The sequence below is a fragment of the Salvelinus fontinalis genome, chromosome 1 (genome assembly GCF_029448725.1).
Source record: "Salvelinus fontinalis isolate EN_2023a chromosome 1, ASM2944872v1, whole genome shotgun sequence".
In the NCBI taxonomy this organism is placed as follows: domain Eukaryota; kingdom Metazoa; phylum Chordata; class Actinopteri; order Salmoniformes; family Salmonidae; genus Salvelinus; species Salvelinus fontinalis.
This window is the reverse complement of record NC_074665.1, coordinates 64,442,564-64,467,489: the sequence shown is the minus strand read 5'-3', so window position 1 is coordinate 64,467,489 and position 24,926 is coordinate 64,442,564. Positions and strand designations below refer to the sequence as shown.

The window sequence follows — 24,926 nt, the reverse complement described above, 5'->3', positions numbered from 1 at the left end:
GTTTCTGTGGATATAACTTTGTGCCCCTGGATTTGACCAATGTTGTTGAATGTGCTTTAAATATGCTATTGTAATAGCAATGGTTAGAAGGGAGATGGGGCTTCAGTTACCACAAAAATGTCACCTCAACATTGCTGCATCAACATGCTGCACCACCAATGCCATACACAGTATTTATTTTATACCTATTTTCAACATTGTGAAATCATCTGTCTTTAACTGGTATTAAAAGTTGATATTGCTCAGTCTAATTGTGTGTCTAGTCACTGGCTGATTCCAAATTTAATTCAAAATTAATTATAGGAATTTGAGTCAGTGTTATACACTGCTAAAATCAAAACCACACTGTGATAAAGTTCAGTGAATAATGTGAATTTGGCCTTCATTCATTCCACCTGCAGTAGTGTTCCATGTGTGGACTTTGCCCAATTGCTTATGAGTCTATGACTGCATTTAGACAGGCAGCCCAATTCTGATCATTTTTTCCCACTAATTGATAGTTTGAACAATCACATCAGATCTTTTCAAATCAGATCTTTTTCAGAGCTGATTGGTCAAAAGACCAATTACTGAGAAAAAAATATCCGAATTGGGCTGCAGCCCTCGAGATGCCTCTGTATTGGGGTCTGTCTGTATATCGGTTGAGGACACATTGTCGGTTTTATGTAACAACTGCACCACCATGTGGAAAAGTATGAAATGGCAAGCAAGGATAAAAAAAACTTTAAAAAAAAAAAAACTAAGACACGCACACACCAGAAGTTATGGCTTCGTAACAGGATGATAGAATTCTGAAAGATGTTGCAGCACAGAGTACAGGAGAGATAGTCAAGGACCGATAGAATAGCCGATAGAAAAGTGCTAATATCACCCCAAAATACCGTCCCGACCGATTATCGGTCGATCTCTAGTTGGCAGCACTTTTTACTGTATTCTTCACACATCTCTCGCTGGCATGGTCAAGTTCCTTTTTCTTTACATAGGGATGTGAAGATATGAAAACTATTTCCACTACATAGCAACAGTGGGGAGGGTGGGGAGGAAGAGAGAATGAATGATTTGTTATTTAGCCATCAAAGAACAATATTTTAGTTCACACATGCAAGAGTAAATGTACACAGTCCAAAATTGATCCAATACCGCTATCCTTTCTCGTGAGAACAGCATCTCTACTTCTTAATGTATTCTTACCAGTGGCGATTTTAGCATGTAAATCTTGGTGGGCAAAAAAAAAAAAGAAGTGGGATGCATGCCAGAAAAGCCACTACACAACGCAACACTAAACAATACATTAATTGCACTTTAACGGTGACAAACGATACCCACAAACTGTTAGGGCCTACATAAAGCTGTCCCAACAGCAGTCCCAACATCTTACCGCTGCTACACCTGGCTATCAGCGGAGCCTTGTCTGGCAGCGAAACAGTTCATTCAGTTTCATTTACTGCATTTTAAAAATACATAGCTGATATGGCTGACTTGCTTAAACAAATGAGGTTTCTAATGACAATTGAGGTGTCAAACTATGGCATAAGGGGACGATAAGCGGATAAGAGGCAATCCTTAATTTCAATTAAGACATTAATGAGCGTGCTAGGACGGAAGTAACGTTAGTCAATATGACTATTTGTTTAGCATTTTTGAAATGTACAGCGACAGGATTCAGAACATGGGCCATTCTAACAGTGTTCTCTCTGTACCCCAAGTCAGAACCGTAGGATAAATAAAGGGGGCATATAAGCAGAAAATGAAAGCTCTTACAATATTAATTTCTCTAAAACAGGTTATAGGCTACAGTAGAACATTCAGAATGGTAGGCAAAATGAAGAGGGGTAAATAGACCAAATTATTAGGGTGAGGCACATGGGCTACTAACATCTTACTACACAACATACAGTTGAAGTCGGACGTTTACATACACTTAGGTTGGAGTCATTAAAACTATTTTTTTACCCACTCCAAACATTTCTTGTTAACAAACTATAGTTTTGGCAAGTCGGTTAGGACATTTACTTTGTGCATGACACAAGTAATTATTCCAACAATTGTTTAGACAGATTAAGTGAAATAATCACAATTCCAGTGGGTCAGAAGTTTACATACACTAAATTGACTGCCTTTAAACAGCTTGTAAAATTCCAGAAAATTATGTCATGGCTTTATAAGCTTCTTATAGGCTAATTGACATCATTTGAGTGAAATGGAGGTGTACCTGTGGATGTATTTCAAGGCCTACCTTCAAACTCAGTGCCTCTTCGCTTGACATCATGGGAAAATCAAAAGAAATCAGCCAAACTTAGACCTCCACAAGTCTGGTTCATCCTTGGGAGCAATTTCCAAACACCTAAAAGGTACCACGTTCATCTGTACAAACAATAGTACGCAAGTACAAACACTATGGGACCACGCAGCCATCAACCCGCTCAGGAAGGAGACGCGTTCTGTCTCCTAGAGAGAGGAGCATACTTTGGTGCAAAAAGTGCAAATCAATCCCAGAACAACAGCAAAGGACCTCATGAAGATGCTGGAGGAAACAGGTACAAAAGTATCTATATACGCAGTAAAACGAGTCCTATATCTACATAACCTGAAAGGCCGCTTACCACTGCTCCAAAACTTCCATAAAAAAGCCAGACTACGGTTTGCAACTGCACATGGGGACAAAGATTGTACTTTCTGGAGAAATGTCCTCTGGTCTGATGAAACAAAAATAGAACTGTTTGGCCATAATGACCATCATTATGTTTGCAGGAAAAAGGGAGAGGCTTGCAAGCCGAAGAACACCATCCCAACCGTGAAGCACGGGGGTGGCAGCATCATGTTGTGGGAGTGCTTTGCTGCAGGAGGGTCTGGTGCACTTCACAAAATAGATGGCGTCATGAGGCAGGAAAATTATGTGGATATATTGAAGCAACATTTCAAGACATCAGTCAGGAAGTTAAAGCTTGATCGCAAATGGGTCTTCGAAATGGACAATGACCCCAAGCATACTTCCAAAGTTGTGGCAATATGGCTTAAGGACAACAAAGTCAAGGTATTGGAGTGGCCAACACAAAGCCCTGACCTCAATTCTTTAGAAAATTTGTGGGCAGAACAGAAAAAGTGTGTGCAAGCAAGGAGGCCTACAAATCTGACTCAGTTAAACTAGCTCTGTCAGGAGGAATGGGCCAAAATTCACCCAACTTATTGTGGGAAGCTTGTGGAAGGCTACCCAAAACATTTGACCCAAGTTAAATAATTTAAAGGCATTGCTACCAAATACTAATTAAGTGTATGTAAACTTCTGACCCACTGGGAATGTGATGAAATAAATAAAAGCTCAAATAAATCAATCATTCTCCGTACTATTATTCTGACATTTCACATTCTTAAAATAAAGTGGTGATCCTAACTGACCTAAAACAGGGAATTGTTACTAGGATTAAATGTCAGGAATTGTGAAAAACTGAGTTTAAATGTATTTGGCTAACGTGTATGTAAACTTCCCGACTTCAACTCAACACTTAGTATTACTTTCTTATCTACAGTGTACATATCTCCCTGGCATATTACATAATATATGCAGCAGCATACAATACATTTTTGGACTTACCTTGTTGTGCAGTGCTCACTTGAACAGGAAGATGACGCGGCAGTCCTTGGTGGGAAAATGTTGTTATCAAAGTCTGGCATTCTCTGGATTTATGATGCTTTCAAAACAACTGGAGGCTGGATTTACAATTCCAAGTTGGATGACCGTTCAAAACGTATTTTCCCAGTTGGAGCTTGTTTATTCCCAGTTGTCTTGAACTCACTGAAGTGAAGTCAAGTTTTCGCAGTTCCGAGTTAGTTGTTTTGAGCGTGGCACAAATCCTGCTTCATTGATAGCATGGCTAATGTTAAATCAGCATGGCTAATGTTTAGAATTTTTAATTTGGAAAAGAGCCCCTTAATCCCAGATTTGGGACCACACAGCCACTGTCACTGATTCCTTCCAAACCACTTGTTGAATTTGCGATTTCCAACTTGTGTAATGTTTATGTCCAATGGCCGATGAGCACCGATACGTTTAATCTATAACTTCTCTTCATATGACAAGGATTAAAAAGGATTTGCCAGTAGATTGTCGACTTGATTCATGATAACTATTAGCTAAGATTGTGAAAGTATGTTGACATGATCAGTCGACTCAAAGCTGCTGTACATATAACATGATCTAAAGTAATTTTATCTGTGGCCAATGATCTTGAGCCTTCTTGAATGGGCACTTCTAATATAACACCCGAAGGGCGAGAATTTGCAAGGTCTCCTCTTACACTTGGCAGTGACGTAAAGTCCCCATGAGTGACAGAACACTGAGCCAATCACGGCGCAACGCTCCGTATTTTCTGCTGGCTTGCCCCACCATCACAGAAAGCACTGAGCTAGGCTGAAACACCTGCATTTGGAGCTGCCTTACTCAAGAAAACAAAAAGAGACCATGTTTGTATGTGGCTTTATTAACTCTGATATTTTTACATCGTTTGCAAATTGATGTGACACATTAATGCAAAAATAACATGCAAAAATAACATGTGTTATACTGTTGTATGTTGAAGAGAGGGAAAGATTGAAGTGTAGGGTCATTGAGGTTGGATGGGATTTTGGGGATGGGGCCAGGGTCTACTAGACGTTAGTATGGCTCTTTTTTATTTTCTCAGAAGTACTGAGTTAGGTAGGAGGATTTTGAAATTTGGAGCCAATGTTGTAAACCGTGAACGACCACACACTCCAGCAAAGTAGGTGGCAGCATGCACCTTTAACGTTTGTTTGCGGACCACCATTATCATATACTGAATAAAAATAAACGCAACAATTTGAAATCAGTCAATTGAAATTAACATAACATTTTCTGACAACAACTCTGGTGGACATAACTGCAGTCAGCATGCCAATTGCACACTCCCTCAAAACTTGAGACATCTGTGGCATTGTGTTGTGTGACAAAACTGCATGTTTTAAGAGTAGCCTTTTAGTGTCCCCAACACAAAGTACACCTGTGTAATGATCATGCTGTTTACTCAGCTTCTTGATATGACACACCTGTCAGGTGGATGGATTATCTTGGCAAAGGAGAAATGCTCACTAACAGGGATGTAAACATTTGTGCACAAAATTTGAGAAATAAGCTTTTTGTACGTATGGAACATTTTTGGGATCTTTTATTTCAGCTCATGAAACATGGGACCAACACTTTACACATTGCATTTATAATTTTGTCTTCAGTATAAGTTGTCGAGTCAAGTATACTGTATCCATTTTAAGTCTACATTTAGCAAAAATGAATTTTCTTATACATTTTGGGCAGTTAGCTGGCTAACTCATTGGAACAGCGCCCAGTTAAGGCGTTCTCATACATAGGTTGGGTTTGCTCCAAGCAGAACTCGGCTAGGCGAAGTGAACAGCTGCGCTCGCATATTCCGTTAGAATACATTCATTTGAAAAACAAGAATAAGGCAGCAATATTACTCTTTGTCCCTCTTAAGACGCCATAGCCAGTACACTCTTCAAATTAGTCAGAATGAATCTAAGATAAATCAATTACACATTTGAGTTTCCAGAAGTCTTAGTTGCGCAACTTTTCATCCAAGATGATTGGTACAGTATATCTCAAGTGAAAAAATGTGCATGAACTAGTAGTCTGTCATTGAATAACAACACACTTCATTGAAGACCCCCTACTGTTGACCAATCACAGACGAAGGGGCATAGACTTCGGCTAGCACACTTCAGCTTGCCACAAGAAAAAATTTGTCGAACAGTCGGGAAAAAAACCTGCCGAATGCTGCTGAACACCAAAATGAACAAAAACGTCAAAAACAATTGTCATATATGCAAACTGTTTAACGTTGGCTGACAAAAATAACCAGAGGGGTACCAGTCAGCGAACGGTTCCAAAAACAGAAATAACTTCAATTGAGTGCAAACAAAAATAGAAAACAAGTGCAAATAGTAAAATGAATTAATAGAACTGCCTCAGTTTCTGTAGATAGGATTTGTCTTTTGCATTGTGCAACAAAGTGCATGAAAAAAAAAAACAAATAATGTAACATTTCTTCACTTGAAGTGATTTACCTGAGAAAAAACATGCAGACAGTTGGGTTAATGGCACCCTATTCTCTAGTCAAAAGGGAATAGGGTGCCATTTTGGATTCAGCTTTAGTCTACAGTCTAGATGACAGTTGGCCTAGACCGGTACAATTCTATATGGATGCAGCCGGGTTGTCTTCCGTTGCAGTCTTCTCTGGTTTCTCTCAGCTTCTCTCAGTCTCCCTTCATTCATCACATTTCTCCTCCATCTCTGAATCTTTCTCCAAACTGCCTCTCTCCTCAGTCTCTCCTTCAGTCTGTCCTTTCCTTCCCTCCTCCACTACTGCTGCCTCCCTTTTTTCTGTGACCCTCTCCTCCGCCTTGACTTCTGTCCGTTTTTCCTCCATGTCCTCCATCTTTTGTTCCTCACCTGACTCCTCTAACGTAAGATCCATCCGCTCCTCTTCCAACTCATCCATCTTCAGCAACTTCTCCTCCCCTCCTAGAATCTCCTTCTCCATGGCAAAGTATTTTTCTGGCGTCTCTCCTCGTTCATCCTCCATGGCCAAAGCCTTTTCTGCAATCCTCTCCTCCTTATCCTCCTCTTCTCCTTCCATCACTTTCCCCTCTTCATCCTCCATGGCCAAGTATTTTTCTGGTGTCTGCTGTCTTTCATCCTCCATGGACAAAGCATTTTCTGCAATCCTCTCCTCCTCCTCTTCTTCCACCACTTCTCCCTCCAACTCCATGACTGTCTCCTCATCCCCTCTCTCCTCTTCTCTCTCCCTGTGGGAGTGTTTGCTCTCCTGGCTGCTACTCACTGCGTCCTCAGGCAGAGGCTGCCAGTAGTCATACAGTTTACCCTGGAGGCAACAGACATATTACATTACTATAAAACACATCACACTGCTATCAAACATGAATTACTACAGCTTACCCTGGAGGGAACAAACATACATTATTACAACAGTATCTCTCTGCAATGATAAACACACAGAATTAAACCAAACACAGCTCTGCGATACCATAGTTTACACTGGCAGTACTTTCCAGCTCTATATAAACTCAGCAAAAAAAGAAACATCCTTTCACTGACAACTGCGTTTATTTTCAGCAAACTTAACATGTGTAAATATTTGTACGAACATAAGATACAACAACAGACATAAACTGAACAAGTTCCACAGACATGTGACTAACAGAAATGTAATAATGTGTCCCTGAACGAAGGGGGGGGGTCAAACTCAAAAGTAACTGTCAGTATCTTGTGTGGCCACCAGCTGCATTAAGTACTGCAGTGCATCTCCTCCTCACGGACTGCACCAGATTTGCCAGTTCTTGCTGTGAAATGTTACCCCACTCTTCCACCAAGGCACCTGCAAGTTCCCGGACATTTCTGGGGGGGAATGGCCCTAGCCCAGAACGAGCAGTATGGCTGGTTGCATTGTCATGCTGGAGGGTGATGTCAGGATGAGCCTACAGGAAGGGTACCACATGAGGGAGGAGGATGTCTTCCCTGTAACGCACAGTGTTGAGATTGCCTGTAATGACAACAAGCTCAGTCCGATGATGCTGTGAAACACCACCCCAGCCCATGACGGACCCTCCACCTCCAAATCGATTCCGCTCCAGAGTACAGACCTCGGTGTGACGCTAAATTATTGGACGATAAACGCGAATCCGACCATCACCTCCGGTGAGACAAGAATCGCGACTCGTTAGTGAAGAGCACTTTTTGCCTGTCCTGTCTGGTCCAGCGACGGTGGGTTTGTGCCCATAGGCGACGTTGTTGCCGGTGATGTCTGGTGAGGACCTGCCTTACAGGCCTACAAGCCCTCAGTCCAGCCTCTCTCAGCCTATTGCGGACAGTCTGACCACTGATGGAGGGATTGTGTGTTCCTGGTGTAACTCGGGTAGTTGTTGTTGCCATCCTGTACCTGTCCCTCAGGTGTGATTTTCAGATGTAGCGATCCTGTGCATGTGTTGTTACACGTGGTCTGCCACTGCGAGGACGATCAGCTGTCCATCCTGTCTCCCTGCAGCGCTGTCTTAGGCGTCACACAGTACGGACATTGCAATGTATTGCCCTGGCCACATCTACAGTCCTCATGCCTTCTTGCAGCATGCCTAACGCACGTTCACACATATGAGCAGAGACCCTGGGCATCTTTCTTTTGGTGTTTTTCAGAGTCAGTAGAAAGGCCTCTTTAGTGTCCTAAGTTTCCATAACTGTGACCTAATTGCCTACCGTCTGTAAACTGTTAGTGTCTTAACGACCGTTCCACAGGTGCATGTTCATTAATTGTTTATGGTTCATTGAACAAGCATGGGAAACAGTGTTTAAACCCTTTACAGTGAAGATCTGTGAAGTTATTTGGATTTTTACAAATTTTCTTTGAAGGACAGGGTCCTGAAAAAGGGACATTTCTTTTTTTGCTGAGTTTAGAACACCTCTATCTATGTCTTTATGTACTGTAGTTATGCCATTGTCTACCTGGAGAGGCCTGGTTCTCTGGACCAGCACCTGCCACTTGGTGTAGATCCTGGCTACAAAGTCTTTCACCTGGAGAGGGGGAGGGAGAAAGGAAGACGAGAAAGATAGGGCGGAGAGAGAGGAAGTGAGCGAAGGGGGGGGGGGGGGGGGTTTAAGAGCAGTTTAACCAGAGAGATCATATCATTAATTCATTTATGTGGGTTACAGATCCATTGAAATGTCTATATGGAAGGAGTGACCACATACCTTGCTCCTGTACAGCATCTTCTCACTCTCCCTGATGTCACACTTGATGTGTTTCTCCAGCTCAGCACATAGCAACAACAACTGGTTCTTCTGCTCCGGAGGGAAGAACTCAAAGTTGGTGGCTTCGTTAGCCAGGGCCAGGAGGCTGTAGCAGAGGTAGTAAGCCTGAAAACAACATGTTCATTAGGCACCAAACGGAAGTGCACTGACTGAACCAGGGAGGGATTACTTGGATTATTGGTCCAATAAAAAAATATTTTAGTTGAAATCACTGTTCATTGTCTGACCTAATGAACACAACCCTAGTACTCCTGATTTACATGAACAACAGGGGTGTACTAATTAGGAACCAGACGGAAGCAAACAAACCTTTATATACCCTGGTAAATAACCCTTTGCTGACCTGCTGGTCCAGAGAGGCACAGTCCTCTTCCTCCTCTTTCCTCTCTCTGTGTGGGTTTTGACTCCTCCTGAAGGAGGTGGCCAGGCCCCGAAGGAGTGAGGATGGGCGCATGCGGGGGAGGTACCGACGCAGGTCTGACAGCTGGAACTCTGTGTTGGAGGGTCTGTAAGTGCATCTGATGTTCAGCAGCTTGGAGATGGCTGACACACTGAGGTGTCTCCTGAGTTGCTTGCCGCGAATGTTGTCTGGCAGTAGCTGGACCAACCAGCGCAGGTTGTGGTGGTCATCACTCAGGTCAATCAGCGACATGCAGATCCTGGGCAGCTATAGGATGGAACAGGAGATAGATAAACATCAGAAAAAAACACAAGTGACATGAGTTTACCTAGCAAAGGAAAGTCAACCTAAAGAACGAAGAATCAAATCGTGACATTGTCTACATTCAGCAGCTAAAAAGATAAGGTCCTAAACAAGTCCTCGAAGACATGATCATAGAGTAGGATTTTTTTTAAATGTCAGCGTCCGAAATCGGTCTTGCCTACTACTTACTGAAACTACATGCTGTGTACTTATCATATAACATAGGCTACTACTTACATCGTACTGTGGAGTTAAAAAGCAGTAAGCAACACATATCAACATACGAGGCTCATTCATTCTGAGAATGCGTCAAATGTGCAATTGCATCAATTCCCGCCATTCGTTAATTTTGGTACAGCGCTCACCCTGTGATTAACAGCTGTTGTCAATTTTTTTTATTTTACCTTTATTTAACTAAGCAAGTCAATTAAGAACAAATTATTATTTACAATGACGGCCTAGGAACAGTGGGTTAATTGCCTTGTTTAGGGGCAGAATGACAGATTTTTACCTTGTCAGCTCAGGGATTCGATCTAGCAACCTTTCAGTTACTGGCCCAACGCTCAAACCACTAGACTACCTGCCGCCCCAATCACATGTGGGTCTGGAAATAATTATACTCCTCCATATTGTGCTCCAAATTCTATTAGATGAAAAGCCGAAATGAGTATGACATCCTGGAATTTAAAGCACTCAAACTTCTAAATTTGACATACGATAAAAACAGTAAATTTTTGCATTCCCAAAATACCTACTATTTATAACGCAAGTATGAGTATTCAGACATGGCCAGTGATTTTCAAAACACGCAATGCTTTCTAGCCAGAGGGAGGGCATTTCCCTGCTCCCCATGTAACCACAAGTTTTTTTTTTTTTTTTTTACTTTGACCACATCATATTGAACGTTTTAACTTTGGGCTCAATTCAATCCGTAGCGCTGAAGAGCTGCACTACAGCTCGATATAAATGTAAAAGGTAATGTTCCCCACGTTAGCGGAGATGGCACGGTAAACGATGCATATGTCAGCTCAAATCGGAAATTACCTTTATATTTCGATCGCGCTGTTTCGTTGAACTTCAGCGATACCGATTGAATAGAAATCTTTATCTTTACAAAACAGATGTGATGTTTTCACATGTATGGTGCTGGAAATAATGAATTTGAGTTTGAAAAGTGGTGGAATTGCCCTTTAAGTATTGTTACGCTTAATTAGACGGCGGACACAGGTAAGTCAGAGATTAAGTTTGAAAGGCTGAGGCGGGGACTGAACCCACAACCATCGGGGTTGTACATGACTGATTTCTACTGGACCACGCAGGAGAATGACATTAAAGGTTGACTGACCATGATGTCCCAGTCCCTGATGCTGCTGATCAGGTTGCGCAGTAGGGAGCGGAGGTGCTCAGTGGGCTGGAGGGTGAGCTGCGTGTCCAAGCCCACTCTGCTCACCACCGTCAGTAGTAACAACAGTTCTCCGTCACTGTAGGCCCGCGGGCACAACGACGTACACTGAGACAGGTACTTGATGACGCTATCAAAGTTGTGTTCAGGGAAAGTGCTGAGCTCCTTCTTACTGGACAGGCTCTCTGTGCTGATCTGGAAGCCCTCTCTACACAGACAAACACACAGGTAGTTATTATCAGTCTATCATCACATTTTTATGAACAAAGTTTTTATTGACACATGCTTACAGCAGGTCTCCCTCGGTGAAGGAGGGTTGTAGGTTCTCCAGGGGGAACAGGGTGACAAAGGGAACCCCCATGTTCATGAAGACCAGGGTCACGTCTCCAACACTGGGCACCCACACCTCAAAGCGCTCATTCTTATTCAGCATCATGTGTTCAGCAGCGGAGCAGGCAATATCTTTGAGGGCCTTTAGTACCTGATGACAGGTCAGCTTGTCTGAGTGGACTGACACCATCTACAGGAGGGAGGGAAAGATAGTCAAAAGTCTATCTTTCTTTAATAAGCCATCCTCATTTGATTAACCCCCCTCCCCTAAAAACACATTGCATACCACGAGAGAGAGAGAGACAGACAAAAGGAGAAAGACAGATCCATCCATTGATCAACATTTAATTCAAGCAATTATTCAAACAAATCTATTTGTAAAAGGGGGTGTGGAATAGTACCTGGAAGAGCCAACGGGCAACCTGGGGAGGGCAGGGGGAGGAGCGGTAGGCTCTCTGGATCAGCTCGGAACTGACATGGGACCTGAACTGGTCTGGAGTGGACCTGCGAGATACCAAGGGGGAGGGAGAGAGAGAAAATGAGGGTGATGGGAGCAAGAGAAGTTAGAACTAAACATTGAACTGCCTCTCTTTCAGCCTGTTCACTCTCACACAATGTCTTACCAGAGTAGTGTTTTCTGTGCGGTGTCTCGAGGGGAGACGTTACAGTGTCTCAGCTGCAGTGTGTGTTGGCTGAAAAGACGGCCAAAGTTGTCCAGACTGAACATCGCTTCGCCGGGGTGCAGGTCCCGGATGCCACTGGACACCACCGAGAAACGCTGCAGGAACTCCCTGGGCGGAGAAGAGTGTGGAATTGTGGTCATTTCACCCTTCCCCAGTGGTCTCCGAACTGTTGTTGTCGTGCCTCCTCTGTTGTTACTTTAGTTTGTGTGAGATGGCCTCTTCTATGTTCTCGGTGCTTTCCTACTCTGCATTTAAGTGTGTGTGTGTGTGTGTTAAGCATTTGTGCTGTTACCTCTGCTGGTGGGAGATGGCCGCCTCCAAGTTCTCTGTGCTCTCATCCTCCTCCTCCTCCTCCGCCAGTCTCAGCAGGTTCTCCTCACAGGACATACGCAGCTTGGTCTCCATCTCCTTAGACCTTGGGGGAATAACCATGACATTGAAAACATTGTTATGACATAGTACTCATACGATATGACATAGTACTCATACAATATGACATAGAAGTCTTGTTGAAGCAATGCAGAGACCTCTACATCTCCTTAAACAAGGGGGGGGGGGGGGGGGTGGAGACAACAAGGACAGAACAATGTCATGTCACAATGGCACGTTGTCATTTTAAAGCAATGCAGTGATTTTGCCATCACCTCGACCCACATAGAGACAATAGCACATATAATAGTCAGGTTGATAAAGCAATACCTTTGAATGCTCTCCTTTTCCTTCAGCATCTCGTCCAGGTTGTTCCTGTAACTCGTGGGTTTGGCTTTAGACATCACAGGCTGCCCGAGAGAACACACAAACGTCATCAACTCATTTAGACTGAGTTCATACTAGTGTAACACACTGTAGTATTGTTAGTGACGACTTGGGATTTGTAGTCCACTATTTTTCTGCACCTCAAATTAGTAATTTGAATTTTTCTAACCTTATACTGTAAGTTAACGAAACACAACCAAGCGACATGCTAGAAAGTAGCTGTTACATTGTTGCTATACTGCACATTTAAGCCTACTTCAAAACTGGAAAATTACAATGAGTAAATACACATTTAAACAATAATCTTGAGTCCCAAATGGCACCCCATTCTCCACATAGAGCATTACTTTTGACCAGGGTCCATAGGGACACCATTTGGAACACAGCCCTAAGAAAGTAGCATTTTACCAGCTGGCTGTGGTGTCGGGGCCCAACAGGGGTGCTGGGTGCAGTGAAGGTTCCTTTCTCTGGGGTGTCTGGGGGCCGGGCGGTACGGTCCAGGATCTGCTGCAGGGATGGCAGCTCGTCCTCACTGCTGCTGCTGCTGCTGGCCTGAGATGGCTCCAACTCTAGCCCCAGGTCGAGGCCTAGGCCCAGCTCCACATCCAGAGGGTCCTCCTCCAGAAATATCAGACTTTTCTGAGGATTGTCTATCTTGCTTCTTTTTTCTCCTTCCTCAAGGAATGATAAACTCTTCTGGTCTCCTTCCTTCCTCTTTTCACTCTCCTTTCCTTTTCGGTCCAGTCGTGAGGTGAGAGAAGGGAGGAAGGGAGAGCTGGTGCTGGCTTTGAAGTCTGCAGTCCCCATGTTAAGCGACTCGTCCTTACACAAGGATGAGGACTTTGCGGAGGCTGAGAGGGGGATAGTTTTCAGGGCGGAAGACTCATTCTTGAGGTTGGCATGCTCATCCATAGGTGACTCCAAGCCTGCTGAAGGAATACCAGGAGATCTGGGTCCTGCCTCTGTCTTAACAGACTCATCCGCAAACAGTCTCACAATGGGAAAAGTAGGACTCGTTTTCAGTTTGGACGCGACATCCTCCATCGTAACAGACTCATCCTTAGGGGATGAGGGCTTCCCTGAGGAAGTGCAGGTGATGGTCCTGTACGAGGCGGTCTCTAATTTAGTCAAGTCAGTCCCACACGACTCCAGCCTTAAAAAAGAGGGAGAGCAGATGTTAGGGCCCAGGAGTAGTTTAGAGGGGTCCACTGCCGCTACCTTACAGGGAAAGATATTGGGGCCAGAGATTCGCTCCGAGGGGGAGATTTGTGGGATTTCTCTGGGGCTTGTTACAGAGGTGGGCCGCAGTCTTTTAGAAGCACCACAGACTGTAGCCGACACACCAGACACAAGAACCTTGTGCACAGAGGGCGACCCGTCTCCTCTCTGGGGACTGGGGGAAAAGGTCATCGCTGCTCTAGACAGGCTAGAGGTTATGGGGTCAGGAGTGAAAAGATCATTCAGGTCATCCGACAAGGCCGACATTCCCCGGGGGCGAGTGACGTTTCGGTTCTGTGCCAATCCGAGATGGCGCAGAGAACTAGAGCAGCTGGAGTATGAGCTGTGAGACCTTGAGACAGGTTTGGGGGTTCTTCTGTCGGTGCGACCTGTCGGTTCTCTTCCTCTACTCTCTGGCACTCTTGCTCTGCCCTCTTTCCCTCTGCTGCATTCTCCTCTACTAGCACTTTTGACAGGCAAGTTCACTGGGTGACCGGATTGGAGATTACTACCACTATAAACAGATTGAGGGTTGCCAGATTGGTGATTCATCCCACTGTATCTACACTGAGGATTGCTATTCTCCCTCACACTGTTCCTGCATGGTGGTTGTCCTCGGTTGTTAAAGAGCTGCCTCGCAGGCTTGGGTGTGGGGAGTGGAGAAGTAGGGATAATCTCCATCCCTCTCGCCATCCCTCCCTCCGTCTTCTTAGGGGTGAGACGCTCCTTCAAACTCAGAATAGGACCTGAGTTCAGACTGTTTTTCATGAAGACTTTCTTCAGGTAGGATGGGCTGGGGGGGGGGGGGGGGGGGGTGGTATTTACAACAGAGCATTTAGCCATCGCAAACCAGACTAAATAGACAAAATATCACAATCAGCAAGATTTACAGCTTTTCAATCGTTATTTCAATTGATGATATATTCATTGATTCTTGTAAAAAATTACTTAGAAATGCCTTATGAGCCTAGATAATTGTACTTTCTAACTTATCATAACCCAAAATATAAGGTTGGCTTACTCCATTGTCTGTCTTTCTGTAGTAATTTTCACCAAGTACACTTCATGCAAAGTTAACCCTAATAGTAATTGCCCAAAGGGGACAAATCAAGTTTTTAAAATTTTATTTCACCTTTATTTAACCAGGTAGGCCAGTTGAGAACAAGTTCTCATTTACAACTGCGACCTGGCCAAGATAAAGCCAAGCAGTGCGACAAAAACAACAGAGTTACACAAACAAACGTAGTCAATAACACAAAAGACAAGAAAAATCTATGTAGTATGTGCAAATGTAGAAGAGTAGAGGGGTAAGGCAATAAATAGGCCATAGAGGTGAAAATAATTCCAATTTAGAATTAATACTGGAGTGATATATCTGCAGATGATGATGTGCAAGTAGAGATCCTGGGGTGCAAAAGGGGTAAGTAATAATATGGGGATGAGGTAGTTGGGTGTGCTATTTACAGATTGGCTGTGTACAGATACAGTGATCGGTAAACTGCTCTGACAGCTGATGCTTGAAGTTAGTCAGGGAGATATAAGACTCCAGCTTCAGAGATTTTTGCAATTCGTTCCAGTCATTGGCAGCAGAGACCTGGAAGGCAGCCAAAGGAAGTGTTGGCTTTGGGGATGACCAGTGCAATATACCTGCTAGAGCGCGTCCTACAGGTGGGTGTTGCTATGGTGACCAGTGAGCTGAGATAAGGCGGGGATTTACCTAGCAAAGACTTATAGATGACCTGGAGCCAGTGGGTTTGGCAACGGATATGTAGTGAGGGCCAGCCAATGAGAGCATACAGGTCGCAGTGGTGGGTAGTATATGGGGCTTTGGTGATAAAATGGATGGCACTGTGATAGACTACATCCAATTTGCTGAGTAGAGGCTATTTTGTAAATGACATCACCGAAGTCAAGGATCGGTAGGATAGTCAGTTTTACGAGGGTATGTAGGAAGCTGATTCTAGATTTAATTTTGGATTGAAGATGCTTAATGTGAGTCTGGAAGGAGAGTTTAGTCTAACCAGACATCTAGGTATTTGTAGTTGTCCACATATTCTAAGTCAGAACCGTCCAGAGTAGTGATGCTAGTCGAGCGGGAGGGTGCGGGCAGCAATCGGTTGAAGAGCTGGCACTTAGTTTTACTAGCATTTAAAAGCAGTTGGAGGCCACGGAAGGAGTGTTGTATGGTGTTAAAGCTCATTTGGAGATTTGTTAGCACAGTGTCCAATGAAGGGCCAGATGTATACAGAATGGTGTCGTCTGCGTAGAGGTGGATCAGAGAATCACCAGCAGCAAGAGCGACATTATTGATATATACAGAGAAAAGGAGTCGGCCCGAGAATTGAACCATGTGGCACCCCCATAGAGACTGCCAGAGGTCCCGACAACAGGTCCTCCGATTTGACACACTGAATTCTATCTGAGAAGTAGTTGGTGAACCAGGCGAGGCAGTCATTTGAGAAGCCAAGGCTATTGAGTCTGCCGATAAGAATGCGGTGATTGACTAGTCAAAAGCCTTGGCCAGGTCGATGAAGACGGCTGCACAGTACTGTCTTTTATCGATGGCGGTTATGATATCGTTTAGTACCTTGAGCGCGGCTGAGGTTCACCCATGACCTGCTCGGAAACCAAATTGCACAGTGGAGAAGGTACGGTGGGATTTTAAATGGTCGGTGATCTGTTTATTAACTTGGCTTTCGAAGACTTTAGAAAGGCAGGGCAGGATGGATATAGGTCTATAACAGTTTGGGTCTAGAGTGTCTCCCCCTTTGAAGAGGGGGATGAGCGCGGCAGCTTCCAATCTGTGGGGATCTCAGACGATATGAATAGGCTAGTAATGGGGGTTGCAACAATTTCAGCGGATAATTTTAGAAAGAGAGGGTCCACGTTGTGTTGAATGTCTACCCCTCTCACCTGGCTGTTCCATCAGGTGGGTGACTGGTACAGATAGGGGCTGGGCTTGAGTCTGGCCTATAGTCCTCCGGACGCAGTTTCTTATTGGCCATTTCCTCCCCTCTTGTTCTCTCCTCCAAGTCTGGGTTTCTACCTCTCTTCTGCGACAGGGATTTGGTGCCTTCTGGTGGGAGAAAGCAGCAGCATCATCAACAACAACTACATGCACAATGATTCGAATAGTTCAAAAAGTAAAATACTACAGAATGAGTGTAAGTGGGTTCTAGCAAGGCCCTTCAATAGATGTGAAAACGTTAAAATTACAGTTTTCATAAAATGAGGGGAAAAAGTCCTTTAACACACATTACAATAAAACAGAGGCCCACTAGACTCTATTTTTCCATCAGCTAACTGCTGCACTTCATGCGAAGTTGGCCAGAATTTACATGGTTTACTACTCTCAACAAGTCATTTGTCAAATGACAGAGGGGGCATCAGAAACTACTATACGTGTCTGCATCAGCATTGTTACTGTATAAAAACAACATTGAAACATAATTTGGAGATGGTTACCCTATTGATTTGTTTATAGACTACATTTACACAGGTTCAGTAATCTATTCAGCAATCTAAACTAAGAGGTCTGGGATGTGCTCGTTATTTTACATAAATTAGGTATAATTTGTACCTGAAGTGAACAGTTTGCTAGTTTGAGTGGTTCCTCTGTAATCCACGGAACCACCACTCTGCAGAAAAACAGAACCAAACATATTAGTCATTTATATTATACAGAGCGACTTACAGGAAGGAGTGAGTGCATACATTTTTGTACTGGTCCCCTGTGGGTATCGAACCCACAACCCTGCCGTTGCAAGCACCATGCTCTACCAACTGAGACAATATCAACATCAGTAGCTGGGTTTCCATCCAAATGGTGACAGATTTCATACAAATATTTTCAAATCTGCATTAAAAACAATATGCACATTTTTCCAACAGAGATGTTTCCATCCAATTGACTTGTTGTCGATAAAAAGGCTGTGCGTGATGACGTAGCGCACATAAAATAACTTTTGCAGTTAAATAAAATATTTAAGTTAAATGGTTTTCCATCGCATTTGTCATAACAAATGTTGAGTTATATAGCAAAGGTGTCCACTCTGGTCTTGATAGGTGCTCTCTAGCCCAGTGGTTCCCAGACTGTGGGGCGGGGGCACAGTGTGTGTCATGAACAGTGCTTGTGCCCATAGAAATAGATGTGGGGTGCTGGATGTTCCCCAATGCTAGAAGGGGGACCTGGGTGAAACATTTTGGGAACCCCTAGCCAACAGCTTGCAGGTACAGTGCGGGTAGGTTACCTACATGAGAGTATTTTTATTTGTCAAACGGCAGCCAAGCATCAATCATCATGTCACCAGAATAAGACTTAATATTTATTGGCAAGGAGCATCAAGCTCATCACTGTGCACTTTCGCCACCCTGTGAAGTTCATCATAACTTATTTGATCTGTAACCTAATAAACTGCATGCTTTCCCAAGTCGTAGTGGGAGGACCAGACATGTCATTGCGCGACTCCAAGTTTACTTCGATATGATGGTTATTACATCAATGTTAGTGCATAAAGGGGTTTCCACCTCCATTTCACCAAAAGATCCCACCTTGTATAGCGTATTTTGTTTTATCAACATTTGGAAAGTTTACCGACAAATGTGCTGTTTCCATCAGGTCTGTCGTGAATGTTTTTTTATTCCACATAAAAGGTTGGATGGAAACCTGATTATTGAATTGTAATTATTGAACTGTGTATGGTGAGAGTTTAGATTATAGTCTGTGTGTTTGTATCTGCGGCTGACACCAGGTTTCGGGATCAATACAGATCTTTATCCATCTACCTGCTGTGGATTGACAGGGCTAAACATGGTGTGTGACAGTGGACAACCATTCCTAAATTTGTGTCCTTCCTGTCGTCACCTGCTGTGTACTGGGGGGTAGACTGGAGGGGCAAGCCAGCAGTAAACAGAGCACTAGAGCTCCCAACATCACTGTTGCCTGTTCCCGTACCAACCCTAGGGTCAAAGGTCATACTTCTAGAGGGGTTAGGGGTCACAGGGCTGTGGGAGGGCTGGGGTCTGTGGGAAGGCTGTACCTTCCTGGTGAGGGGGTTTGTTAAGTTGGCCTTGCCATCCTTGGCTTCATCCCCACCTCCACCCCCGGAAGCTCGGTGGTGCACCCCTGGCGGTTGGGGAGGGTGAGGTCCAGGAGAGGGCTTGGCCCTCACTGGGTTCAGTCCTGGGCTGGTCAAGGGTAGCACTCTTTTTGGCAGGGGGTGCGTGTTCGGGTTGGACAGGCATCCACGGGGCTGAGAGGGTTTCATGGGGGTCACCTGGAGGTGGGAGGTGACCTGGGAGGGTTTGGGACCAGGCAACCCCAGAGGGATGACGTCTTTGACTGCAAACACAGGAGGAAGAACGATACAGGTGTGAGCAAATAAACCAGCAGAGATGTAACCCAGCACCATATGGATGAACCATCCCCTCGCATTGCACCACACTGTATTAATGCAGGTTAACAGCCCGAAAGCATTTCTTGGCCCATCACTATACGAAGGGCAACAAGATACCATCAATTGGTTAATGATAACTCAAATCAAGTATTTTCAGAATACAGGGCAAGTGAGCAAGTAATATTTTTGAGTTTGAGCCCAGAATAATCATGTAAGCTATATAGTTCGTTATGGTTATTGTGCCAAGGTGTCAAACAAAATCCACACAGCCAGAGAGACAAGGAAAGAGACACACCACGCAGAAGCAGCCAGAGTTGACGCAGTTCAAGGGTTAGTGTAAGCATAACACCAACTGACAACAATGAAGCATTATGCTGTAGCCTGTTATTGCTCCAAGCCACAACCCAATAGAAACTCATAAATTCTGTTTCTCACCCGCATTGTTAAGTATTTCCTAAGGCTACTCATCACTCTATATACAGCTGAAGTCGGAGGTTTACATGCACCTTAGTCAAATACATTTAAACTAAATTTTTCACAATTCCTGACATTTAATCCTAGTAAAAATTCCCTGTCTTAGGTCAATTAGGATCCCCACTTTATTTTAAGAATGTGAAATGTCAGAATAATAGTAGAGAGAATGATTTATTTCAGCTTTTATTTCTTTCATCACATTCCCAGTGGGTCAGAAGTTTACGTACACTCAATTAATATTTGGTAGCATTGTCTTTAAATTGTTTAACTTCAATCAAACATTTTTGGTAACCTTCCACAAGCTTCCCACAATAAGTTGGGTGAATTTTGGCCCATTCCTCTTGACAAAGCTGGTGTAACTCAGTCAGGTTTGTAGACCTCCTTGCTCGCACACACATTTTCCGTTCTGACCACAAATTTATTAAAGGATTGAGGTCAGGGCTTTGTGATGGCCACTCTAATACCTTGACTTTTTGTCCTTAAGCCATTTTGCCACAACTTTGGAAGTATGCTTGGGGTCATTGTCCATTTGGAAGACCCATTTGCGACCAAGCTTTAACTTCCTGACTGATGTATTGAGATGTTGCTTCAATATATCCACATAATTTTCCATCCTCATGATGCCATCTATTTTGTGAAGTGCACCAGTCCCTCCTGCAGCAAAGCACTCCCACAACATGATGCTGCCACCCCCGTGCTTCACGGTTGGGATGGTGTTCTTCGGCTTGCAAGCATCCCCCTTTTTCCTCCAAACATAACGCTGGTCATTATGGCCAAACAATTCTATTTTTGTTTCATCAGGCCAGAGGACATTTCTCCAAAAAGTACGATCTTTGTCCCCATTAGCGGTTGCAAACCGTGGTCTGGCTTTTTTAAAGGTGGTTTTGGAGCAGTGGCTTCTTCATTGCTGAGCAGCCTTTCAGGTTATGTCGATATAGGATTAGTTTTACTGTGGATATAGATACTTTTGTAGCCGTTTCCTCCAGCATCTTCACAAGATCCTTTGCTTTTGTTCTGGGATTGATTTGCACTTTCTGCACCAAAGTACATTCATCTCTAGGAGACAGAACGCGTCTCCTTCCTGAGTGGTATGACGGCTGCGAGGTCCCATGGTGTTTATACTTGCGTATTATTGTTTGTACAGATGAACATGGCACCTTCAGGAGTTTGAAAATTGCTCCCAAGGAAGAACCAGACTTGTGGAGATGTACAATTTGGCTGATTTCATTTGATTTTCCCATGATGTCAAGCGAAGAGGCACTGAATTTGAAGGTAGGCCTTGAAATACATTCACAGGTACATCTCCAATTGACTCAAATTATGTCAATTAGCCTATCAGAAGCTTCTAAAGCCATGACATAATTTTCTGGAATATTCCAAGCTGTTTAAAGGCACAGTCAACTTAGTGTATGTAAACTTCTGACCCACTGGAATTGTGATACAGTGAATTATAAGTGAAATAATCTGTCTGTAAACAATTGTTGGAAAAAGTACTCGAGTCAAGCACAAAGTAGATGTCCTAACTGACTTGCCAAAACTATAGTTTGTTAACAAGACATTTTTGGAGTGGTTGAGAAACGAGTTTTAATGACTCCAACCTAAGTTTATGTAAACTTCCGACTGCAACTAAGTACAATCTCACTCCGTTACATTAGCCTGAGGCAGTCACACGAAGCAGCAGGCACCACACTTATCTGTGTGTAGTGAAATCATGTGTGTTTGTATATAGATAGGCTTCCTGAGTCATAAGTTCAGTGTTGTTTCATCAGTTGTCAAGATCTGAAACTCACCAGTACTGCCGTTTGGAGACAAGTAGTCTGCAATTGATCTGTAACAGACAAAAGTCAGTCGAAGTTATTCCCCCAAAAGTCTGGTTCAACATTATGCTGCATTTTAGTCAATTAAACATTGAAAATGGCATACAACAAGTCATTCATACAATGGACAGAGCAACCTGACAGTGGCAAAGTATTTCATTTTTTATTTAACTAGGCAAGTCAGTTAACAAATTCTTATTTACAATGACAGCCTACACTGAAGTAGATGGGTTACACCTGTCAATCATATAGACTGGTTATGTGTAATCGAAACCAGTCAAACCTGTCTCACTCACATACTTGTGCATTAACTAGGACACTAATAGTAAGTTGGCTAGTTAGGCCTAATTGACAATAACACATTAAGTCTACAAAGCAATTTGTCTCACTCGTTACCTTAGTCTTAGCTTAGCATTTAAAAAAAAATTGTCTACAACGCAACACATTTGGGTTTTTAGCTTGCTACTCTAGTAACCTAATATTCTGTTGACTTGTAATAGAGCTAGCTAGCTAGCACTCCACTAGCTAGGTGACGTTAAATAGCTCCCAATGTTAATTAAACTTCCGCCAGGAACATTTAGCTAGCTAGGTTACACATCTGTATGTGATATGACTAACTTACATAGCTAGTAGTTACTAGTTACCACTAACAAGTCCAAAAGATTTGACAAGCTCACAGTGGTTAGCTTGGTGGCTAGTTTGTTGCAAAAAACCGTCAAAGATAGAACAATGAGCCAGATGTTTGACCGGATGTATAAATCTGAAGCATCCGGTTGACGATTCCACTGAGGAAGCCCAGTGGCTGAAAGTGGGAGAAATTTATTTTGGTCGTCCTACAAATTTTATCATCGATGAAACATTTGATCTCAATAGTTTTTCTCTAGCCAAAACTACCTGTTACGAACACAATGGGCTAAGTTTAGTAGACTTTACCCTTTGACAAATTGTATAAAAATTGCGTTGTTTAGGAGTGCAAGTTCCAATCGGGTTATTGCACATCAGAGTAGGCGTTCCCTAACGAAAATATGCATATGCCAGCTAGAACGCCCCAATAGGATCTCGCTAGCTCTTGCTTGGCTCTGCCCACCTCCTTGCTTGTTCTGCCCACTATCATTAATGTACTCCCATTGAAAATGACAAGGTAGTGGTATATCTTTTGTTAGTTATAAACAATCTTAGGTAGCGTTAGCTAGCTAGCTATATCTTCTGGAACGCAGTTAGTTTCTTACCTCCCATTTCCTTCAGATTGTATTTTTCTCATTATGACAGAACAAGTTAACATTTAAATTGACTTCGCTATGTATTTGTTTCCATATCAGACTATCAATAATGATATGTTCCTTGCTTTCACTCTCCCGCCTGCAGTAAAGTTATTATGATACCCGCCATTTTTGTTAATTTACACAACGGGTGGGTCTAAACATGAATGCTGATTGGTTACAACCGCATTTAAACCAGTGTCTATTCCACAAATTACCACCGGCTAAATCTATTACATTAAAATGCCTATTTACGCTGTTCCATCTGACTGCGAAATCCACTGTCTCATCATCCCATCCAGGCCATTTATAAACTTGATCTCAAATGTAAAAAGCATCTAGACATTCTCACGTTTCGTTTTCAACCGCGTAGATTTGTATAAAACTTGCTGTCTGTCTCTTGACATTTGCTACATTGTTTCGATATTCAAATTCGATCTCCAGCTGTTGCATAGTAATGCATGTGTCTGGCAGTCGAAATCATGAATCAGACACATTTTTATGGATATATACAATGAAATATCAATAGAAAACAAACGAAAGGAAGTGCAGCTTGTTTGCAGTCTTTCCAGCTTCAGTTTGAAGTGATTGTGTTAGCTGTGTTGTTGGCCAGCTCCTCTAACCAACAGTGTCCTAATGAGAGCACATGTTATATGTCAGGTGAAATCGCGCATTGTTATGGGTGTTTCCAAATAAATGTCACTAGGAAACAGTTTAAACAAATGCAGCTACTGTTGTTATTCTGGCTGCACTGTTTGACGTGACTGTAAATTAGCTGTAGTTGGCTAGCTAGCAAGCAAGGGATAAGATCGTTGCCAACCAGTATGGCAATGGAACATTTAGAACGAACAACTGGGTCTTGTCCATAGATACAGAGCAAAACGACTTGACGACTGGGTCGCGTCTCTGGCAACCGAACCGATAAAACGAACGACCAGGTGGTTTGGGTAGCAACTCTAGATTTCTGTCGGGATTATATATTGTGGAAGGATGCAATTCACCGAACAAAAATATAAACGCAACAATTTCATAGATTTAGCTGTGTTACAGTTCATTTAAGGAATTCAGTCAATTGAAATAAATACGTAGGCCCTATTCTATGGATTTCACATGACTGGGAGCCAGGCCCAGCCAATCAGAATTAGTTTTTCCCTGACAAAGGGGCTGTATTACAGACAGAAATACTGTTCAGTACCCCGCCCTCCCCCTCTGATGATCCCACAGGTGAAGAAGCCGGAAACTGTGTGCAGGCTTTTGTTTCAGCCCAGCACTAGCACACCTGATCTGACCAATTCTGTTCATGAACAGTTGATGATTTCAAAACAGGTGTATTAGTGAAAGGCTGTAACAAAAGCCTGCACACCCTGTGGCTCTCCAGAAATCACTATTCTAGATTCTGGCTGGCGTGGTTACACGGTCTGTGGTTGTGATGCCGGTTGGACGTACTGTCTAATTCTCTAAAATTACATTGGAGGCAGCTTATGGTAGAGAAATGAACATCTAATTATCTGAAAACAGCTCTGGTGGACATAACTGCATTCAGCATGCCAATTGTAAGCTCCCTCAAAATGTAAGAAATCTGTAGCATGAAAAACCTGCACATTTTAGTGGCCTTTTATTGTCCCCAGTACAAGGTGCACCTGTGTAATAATGATGCTTCTTGATATGCCACACCTATCACGTGGATGGATTATTTTGACAAAGGGTAAAACGCTCACTAACAGGGATGTAAACAAATTTGTGCACAAAATGAGAGAAATAAGCTTTTTGGGTGTATAGAAACTGTCTGGGATTTCTTAATTCAGCTCATGAAACATGGCACCAGCACATTGCGTTTATATATTTCTGCAGTGGTGGAAAAAGTACCCAATGTCATACTTGAGTAAAAGTAAATATATCTTAATAGAAAATTACTCCAGTAAATGTCACCCGGTAAAATTCTGCTTGAGTAAAAGTATAAATAATTTCAAATTCCTTATATTAAAGCAAACCAGATGGCACAATTTTGTTTTAATTTACAGAAAGTAGTCAAAAATAAAA

The 24,926-nt window shown here is 43.1% G+C and overlaps 1 protein-coding gene across 6 annotated transcripts; it reads right to left on the bottom strand.

The window, feature by feature from the left end:
• Positions 1–4,458: 4,458 nt before the first annotated feature.
• Positions 4,459–23,046, bottom strand: LOC129859696 (SMC5-SMC6 complex localization factor protein 2-like). 6 transcript variants are annotated; one of them, XM_055929774.1, is made up of 16 exons: positions 22,857–23,046; positions 21,601–21,638; positions 18,980–19,281; positions 17,521–17,578; positions 16,854–17,016; positions 13,131–14,733; positions 12,666–12,745; positions 12,259–12,381; positions 11,907–12,074; positions 11,685–11,787; positions 11,244–11,473; positions 10,897–11,161; positions 9,192–9,515; positions 8,789–8,953; positions 8,543–8,611; positions 4,459–6,911 (listed from the first exon to the last, which is right to left on the bottom strand). In XM_055929774.1, exons 1-16 carry the CDS (start codon positions 22,907–22,909, stop codon positions 6,294–6,296), a joined length of 4,362 nt encoding a protein of 1,453 aa, XP_055785749.1. In that variant the 5' UTR covers positions 22,910–23,046; the 3' UTR covers positions 4,459–6,293. The 6 variants fall into 6 exon arrangements, with proteins under 6 accessions (XP_055785749.1, XP_055785766.1, XP_055785793.1 ...); XM_055929791.1 differs by having other exon boundaries at positions 16,854–17,013; XM_055929818.1 differs by having other exon boundaries at positions 13,131–13,875; positions 22,857–23,045.
• Positions 23,047–24,926: the final 1,880 nt, after the last annotated feature.

Bases quoted from the DNA above. Each gene is read 5' to 3' on its own strand.
- LOC129859696 (XM_055929774.1), bottom strand. From the start codon at position 22,909: ATGTTAACTTGTTCTGTCATAATGAGAAAAATACAATCTGAAGGAAAT. The intron at 19,282-21,600 runs GTGAGTTTCAGA...CTGTGTTTGCAG, and splicing joins GTCTCCAAACGGCAGTACTG to TCAAAGACGTCATCCCTCTG. The intron at 8,954-9,191 runs GTCAGCAAAGGG...TGTTGTTTTCAG, and splicing joins GTGCCTCTCTGGACCAGCAG to GCTTACTACCTCTGCTACAG.